Source organism: Buceros rhinoceros, unplaced genomic scaffold (assembly GCF_000710305.1).
Source record: "Buceros rhinoceros silvestris isolate BGI_N320 unplaced genomic scaffold, ASM71030v1 scaffold19853, whole genome shotgun sequence".
NCBI classification, from domain to species: Eukaryota; Metazoa; Chordata; class Aves; order Bucerotiformes; family Bucerotidae; genus Buceros; species Buceros rhinoceros.
In genome coordinates, this window is record NW_010403439.1 from 12,351 (window position 1) to 19,739 (window position 7,389).

Sequence of the window (7,389 nt, forward strand, 5' to 3'; positions counted from 1 at the left end):
AAGAAGGTTGTAACCAGGCTACAGACTGGAATGCTTTTGAAGGTGCACAAAAAGACAGCTGTCCTTGGGCTGCCTTTGTAGATGAGCAAGCTGGTGAATCTCATCACAGAAAAGAGACGTGGCAGTCACACAGGACAGATGCATCTGCCAGGATTGATGGCCCGGTGTTGCACAAGACTGACAGTTTTGCTTTAACATCTTTCCAAGGAACTACCAGTAAGCAATCTCAAGAGCCAGCAACTTCAGTTCAGGTAAGGGTCTTCTTGATTTTGTTCAGCCTTGTTCCACTCTTCTGCGAACAGCCCTTCCTCCTCCTGAGTACAATGAATGTTTGAATAGTCTGTGTTTGTCTTGTGGGAGAGATTTAATTTGGTGGGTGAGACAAGCTGGTATGAGATATTTGTGCTGTGTTTGCATCTTGTATCTTTTGCACTGTTGCTTCCTGCAGAAAAATGAAGGAGTGTGCTGGAACTTGTGTGCATTTGTTTTGACAATTATTTGTGGTGCTTTACATACACTGATCAAAGGACTAAGCCGTCGTAAACATTTCAGAGCCTGTGATAGTTCTATCTTTACTTAATAATTTTCTTCATAAAATGCCTTTAGGAGGGGGGGCCACTCTGATGTTGCCTTTTCATAAAATACTGGTGTAACTGAGATTCCTGGTTCCCAAAATTTTTCACCACTATTCTTTATCTTGTTTTCAAAATCTGAATAAAAAATGGTGACTTGATTTGTAAAGAGCTGCACTCATTTGCTTAGAGCAGAGCGCGTGGTAAAATATAACCCGTGGAGGTCTGTCCCTGGTATTCCAGCTCCTGGGAAGTTAACAATCTAAAAGTTATTAAAAAATAAGTCCTTGTTGTACATTAATTGTGGGAAGCATCATGTTATAGCAACACCACAAGTATAAGACCGATGATTTCTTACAGCTGCTGCTCTTTGTAATTAGGAGTTTTGGGGAGGGTGAGGTAGACAGGTTTATTTCTTACCCCCACCCCCTAGGTTTTCTGCTGTAGTTGCTAATTATGTATTAATTCTTCATTAATTTCTTCCTGGGTCTTTTCACCAGTCATCTTTGAGATCTGTGCCTGTTCATACAAAGATAATTTTTTTACTAAGTATTTAATAGTACTTTTACAAAATTCAAAACAACAATTTGAGTTGAAAATTTTCTTCAAAGCTTCTTTTTAATCACATCATCCTGTGAATAGTTTAGAGTACACTCTGTCTTTTTCAAGCTTGCAGCAACAGCAGAAATAAAGGTTGTTAGTGGTAATATGTTTCTAAAAGGTTTGGCTATTCTTTGGCAATAAAAGGAAATGAGGTAAGTCTGTCCTTCCAGGACCTTGTGTAGGCTTGGTGAGAGCCCTGCCTCTTCCTGTTTCCTACCAGTGACCGGTGAAAAGGCTTTGCAGAAGAAGTTTGTGGCAGCCAGAGCTTTGCAGGCATCAGCAAGTGGAATGGAACTTTTGGGACTGCGTTGATTTCTTGTCATGTTAAAAGGTGTGAGCCTCAGCTCCTGGCTCTTCCTGCTTGCTCTTTGGTGCAGTGACTAACTGGCAAAATTTCAAAGTGGCTTCACGAGCCAAAAAAAGCCTCGCAGGGAAACCTGCAAGTGGATTTTTGTGCCTGTGCAAAACCTTGCTCATCGTCACCTGAATGTGTGGGTCCATTGCTCAAGTTGAAAGCACAGATCTGTTGTTTCAATAGAAAACAATTCTGAATGTCGGTGTTCATAAAAGCAGAACCTTCAGAGGTTCCGTAACTACTTTTTTTCCCCTCCCCAACTTTGCCCTAACAAAAGATAAAAGCCAAGTTACAGTGGAAGTCCTTTGGTGATCTGTCAAGTCATACAGTAGTGTGGTTACATGGTACAGCAAGTTTTAAGACTTACATATCTTTTCATTCCTTCTCCTTGTGCTATGGCCAGTTGTGACTGTTTGGATTCAAAGTGATGTCCTGCCTCCCCTGCCTGTGAGGAAGTACAACTGGGAGAATGTTTTACACAAATAAGCTGTAGAGGAAGTTGAGCTGGATCTGTTCTCTCTGTTGCAATAGTTTTTTCGTAGCCTTGCAGTGACCCTTAGTTGCTGCATTTGTTTCTTTTTTTCAGTTAAAACAATGTTTAAACATTTCCAAAACTCACTATTCTTGAAGTGTGTTAAGTTTCAGGAGAATTCATTGAGCTGCAGTTGAGGAAGTTGTGATTACAAACATTGAGACTAGTGGAATCAGCGTGAGCCAGCGGACAGTCCTAGTGCTTGGAGCACAGAATCTTTGTAAAATTAATCTGAGATTGTGATTGCCATCCTTACTTGCGTTTAAGAGGACGTCGCTGAGGTCAAACCACAAAAATGCAGCATTTTAAAATATTTGCTGGTCTGAGCTCTTTGCAAAAGCAGAAGTGCACGCTAAATAAAGCGAGGGAGAAGTAAACAAACAATTTTTTATTACCGTGACCAAAGGAGGAGGAGGAGCAGGAGCAGATTGCTTGCCTTTTAGCAGAGCTAAAACCCCCTTGCTGAAGCAACTTCAGGGGTGCAGGCTGTGCATGAAAGAAATACTACATTTGTTAGACACTTGAGATAAATGAGAAACTTGAGACCTCAGCTTGGGTTAAGGGTGACCTGGGATCCTTTACAAAACACTGCGTACACTTGGTCTGTGATGTGGAGGCCAGGAGAGTCACTGCAATCTGGTAGTGAGGTAACATTGAATGGTCAATAAACAGAACCACCCTAGCATAATTCTTTACTTCCCAGTTTTCTGCTTTTATGTACATAGCCAGCAGCATTCCTGTTCAAATGTGGAAATGGTGTGTGCAGCGGTGTTCATCCTTCCAGAATGCAGCATGAAAGGAAGATTATTTACCAGTAGCTCAAGCTTCCTCGCCAATGGACTCTGCCTATTTTTCCCCTCTGTTTCCTTAGTTTATATATTCTGGATGTGGAGGTGACAAGGAAATTTTGTGCGTTTTGAATGTGATCTTGACTGTAAGGTGTATGTCAGGCAAACTGTTCTAAAGATTGTGGGCTTGGTATAATGTTTAATTAGAAGTTACACTTTGCTTGAATTCAACTAATTAATCCATTTGCTCTTACAAAATACAGAATATAAAAGAAGAAAGTAAGGGAGGAAAGGTCACAAAACCAACCTTCTATAGTGAGATGTAGTGGCAAAAAGATCATTAGGTCTTTTCTGCTTTGATCTTAGGCTCTCTGAATCCTTGCACGCAGTCTGGAGCATAGGATTTGTAGCATGCTGACCTCTTCTGTTCAGTAGTGCTGTGTGGAGGGAAGAAGGAAAAGGGCACGGAACGTGGTATTCAGTTAAAACTACTGAAAGAATTTGTTACCCCTTAGCAAAGGTTCCAGTTTCAAAGGCTAATGGACACAGATATGCCAACTGTTATTTGAGCCCATATTAATACTAATGTATGCCTTAAAACGTCTGTCTTCAGCTGAAAAATAGGTACTGGTTGGTTTCAGTATAGCTGCAGGTTTCCATTAGATACTGATGTGCCTTTGTGTTCATTAACACAGATTTAGGATGTAGTGGTGGGTGAACTGGTAGGTTTACAAGTTCTGAGTGAACCTGTGCTGTACCATATGTGTTAATCCCCTTTATGTGATCACGTAGCGCACCACTAAGTTATGTTTAAAAGGCTTCTAGCACAGCTTTTTCCATGAGGTAGTGCTGAAGATTAGTCAGCTGTGGCGTTACTCTGCTGTATTGTGCATTTAGAGTATCTATAGGACTTAGGCAGCAGAGCACAAGAGCAGTTACTACCTCTGGTAATCGTGTGGGTGGGCAATATGGCCATGCTGAGCAGTGTTCAAGGAGTCTAAGCATCTGTAGAGGAGGAGGAGATGAATAGTGGCTTGTCTGGAAGGCCAAAACTCTTACCCGAGGTAGCTGAGAGTTAACAAATCCTGGGAGGAAAGGAAACGTGAACGATCCTCCAGGAGGGTTTTAAGATCCTTCACTTAGCACAGAGCCTGTGCTCACAGGCTGTACCTCTCCAGGTTAACCAGATGGCGTGGGTGATGCACCGTTACTGAGCCACAAGTGCTCCTCAAGAGAAAGAAAACCCCAGATCACCGTCACCTAGAGAGCGCGTTGTCTTGGGCAATGAATGAAGTCATCCTCTTGGAAGAAAGTAATTATGACCCGTAAAGATGTCAGCCTGCCAAAGCACTAGGAGAAATTAAGATCGTGTTGGTTAAACTAAGTTCAGAGAGTTGGGTGACAACTTGCAGGGTAAATCTGTCTGGAATATTTGGGTTTTTTAAGTCCATAGTGCGATTCTTAAGGATGTGCAGCTGAATGGAGGTAAAGAACAGACCATTACAAGTAGGCCATAACTGCTGTGTTTCAGAAACACTCTGACTAAGGGGATCTCACAGAAGAAAATAGTTTGGGAGGGTATTGGTTTAGCATTTCTGTTTATATATCACAGAACAAAATTATTTTCCATGTTGTACACGTAAGTTTGATCTACTACACTTCCTCCTGAGCCTGAGGGAGACAGCTTCCCCTTTCTACACTGAACTTCCCTGTGGTTTATAGCTGTCTTGTATCAAGCAGCAAAAAGAGCAGAGACATCTTGTTGTTTCTCAAGCCACTAAATTTTCAGGTTTGCTTTGCTGCTGATCTCAAGAACTTTACTGTTTAAAAATGTTTGGGGAATATTTAGGACTGTTACTTCTTTCTTTAATTCTTTAAATTATTGTAAAAAATCCTACTCATTTTTGGCTCTTGTGGCACCTTCTTCCTGACTTAAATCTTGGTTTAGGCTAGCGTTACTGTTATAAATTGCCTGCAGTAATAAAAGTGAAATGATTCAATTTTTTACCTCTAAGAAATTCATAGCACCACCTTACAGTTACCTGCTTTTCAAGGGGGATGGAGAAAGACCATTACATTTGAATCATGAGAAGTTAAACACTAATGTTCTTTATAAACTTTGCTTCTCTTTTTGCTCAGGGGTTTTTCTGCCTGCAGCTCTTCTCTCATTGCCTTTGAAGAAGGTGTTCTCTTGGCTAAGCAGCACCTGCACATCAGAGAAGTAAATTGTTGCTATGGGAAAGGGAAATCAATTCTTAGTTTAAGCAATTCTTAGTTTAATCTTAGTTAAAGTTTCCCTTTCCAAGGGAAGAACTGTCCCCATTTCGCGAGGAGCTTAGTGATTTGTTTGTTTATAAGCATTAACTGCTCAGCTTGGGTCCAAAAGATTTGTGACCCACTGAAGACGATTGGTGTGTTCCCCGTGGTGAGTTGCATCTGTTGACATCAGTTTTTCAGTTCTCATGTGTTAACTGTGTGGTCAGATAGTTTAGCTCCTAAAAACCTTCAAAACCTATAAAAAAAAAAACCCAAACCCATACTAAATAAATTTAAAAAATCCTCAGACCTACCCAATCCCCCCACATATGTACAGTGAAGGTACAGACGTATGTGGTGACTTAGCTCCTCAGAGGCAAAGGAATTGCTGGAAAATATGGTTTGGCTGGTGGAAAACCCAACAAAGGGAATTTCTTATTTAACCTCTGCTTTATGTTCTTAAAAAGGGCGTAAATACCTGTGTTTAGGCACTTCGCAGAGCAGCAAGTTCAGGACTTTAAATAAAATCTCCCTGCTTAATCTGTTTCTTTTCTTGGCCTCTGGCCCCTGAGCATTGTTCTGCCTTTTTTTGAGAATCTTCAATTGTCTTCTGAATTCTGACTCGAAGCCAGTCGTGTCCCTATGGACTTTATTCCTTTCCTGAATTATTCATGTATCATCCTGGATCCTTGATATGCTCATTTCTGTCTCCTTCCTTATGGTTTTCTATTAGATAGGACTTGAATATCTAAATATTCTCAATAATTTAACTGTTACGATGGTTTTATTTATTATTAGGTCTTCAGTTTTGTGTTCAATAGGTGCAAACAGCCCAGAGTGTGACTGTTGCTTCCTCTGTAGCCTCTTTTCTTGGCAGCAGGAAAAGGCGGCCTGAAAACGTGCTGTGCTTTCGATTCTTCCCCCTTCTTAAAGCACCTCTGAAGGCTGACGGAGCAGAGATGCTGTGGGCTGTTGGCGAGAGTGGGGAAAGTGAGGGGTTATGTTGAGAAGTCTCCACTGATGAAAAATGGGGAGGAAGGAGGGATGAAGTGCCACTCCGCTCTTCAGCGTCCAGCGTGAGGAGAAGCGCACTGGATGAGCTCTTGTACACTGCTCTGCAGCTTGTCTGTGATTGGGACCGCGGAGAGAAGCAAGACGACTGTTTTCCCCCCTTGTACACGGAATTCCCTGAAACTTCACCCAGAGGAACATTACAGAATACGGTGAAAACTGCAGCTGGTATCAACTGCTTCTGCAGTGTGGTGCAAGAATGTCGTCTTCATGGCAAGTTGTAGCATCTCCTCTTTTTATAGCTCAGAAGAAGGGCAGCAGCCCTCCGCTGCTGAGCTGACGTGGCGGTGCCTGGTGGGGATGTACACTGCTCTGCAGCTTGTCTGTGATTGGGACCGCGGAGAGAAGCAAGACGACTGTTTTCCCCCCTTGTACACGGAATTCCCTGAAACTTCACCCAGAGGAACATTACAGAATACGGTGAAAACTGCAGCTGGTATCAACTGCTTCTGCAGTGTGGTGCAAGAATGTCGTCTTCATGGCAAGTTGTAGCATCTCCTCTTTTTATAGCTCAGAAGAAGGGCAGCAGCCCTCCGCTGCTGAGCTGACGTGGCGGTGCCTGGTGGGGATTTAGTGTGCTGGCTGGCCTGTGTAGATTTGCTGTGTTGGAGTTCATCGATTCTATAGCCTTGTGGTGGAGAAGAAGAGAAAAACAAGTTCTGTAAACCGAGTACTTTGGCCTTTCAGCTCTGAGGGCTGGATCTTGCCCCCTTTTTAACTACCAAGGAGATAAATTCTAATCCTGTGGTCTTGAGTCTCACTTGAAAGTCTGTTATATCTGTGGTATTTTGTTTGTTTCAGGTGGTGATTACCACCTATCTTAAGTGTTTACCAAAAACTGTGAGGCTTTGAGTTTGTTACTGTTGGGAGAATCAATCACAGTTAGTTTTTAGAATGCCAGCGTGAGCCTTCGTTCACATCTTCAAGGAGGTGCCTTTAAGAATTACTGTTCTCAAATGGCAGTGGAGAACGCTTGGGTATCAAATGCTTCTAGTGACAGAGAAAGCGGAGAAAAATTCTTGTTTACTTTTCTGACCCTGAAAGCCGTGATACTACTGTGCACAACAGAAGTAATATTTTTCCTACTGTCTCTTTTGTACACACAATAGATTGAGGTTTGTAGAAGATGGACATTTACATTAATTTCAAAGTCTTTGTATGCCCTTCATAGCTGGGAGCGCAGGATTTCGTTGCCAAGTAGAACAGGTTCAG

General features: G+C 42.1%; 1 protein-coding gene across 1 annotated transcript in view; it reads left to right on the forward strand.

Moving 5' to 3' along the window:
• AFTPH (aftiphilin) overlaps window positions 1-7,389 on the forward strand; it is a 33,725-nt gene that overhangs the window by 1,591 nt on the left and 24,745 nt on the right. Inside the window, exon 2 of the mRNA XM_010133024.1 lies at window positions 5-251. Within this exon, the coding sequence (XP_010131326.1) occupies window positions 5-251 (247 nt within the window). The remainder of the gene's footprint in view (window positions 1-4; window positions 252-7,389) is intronic.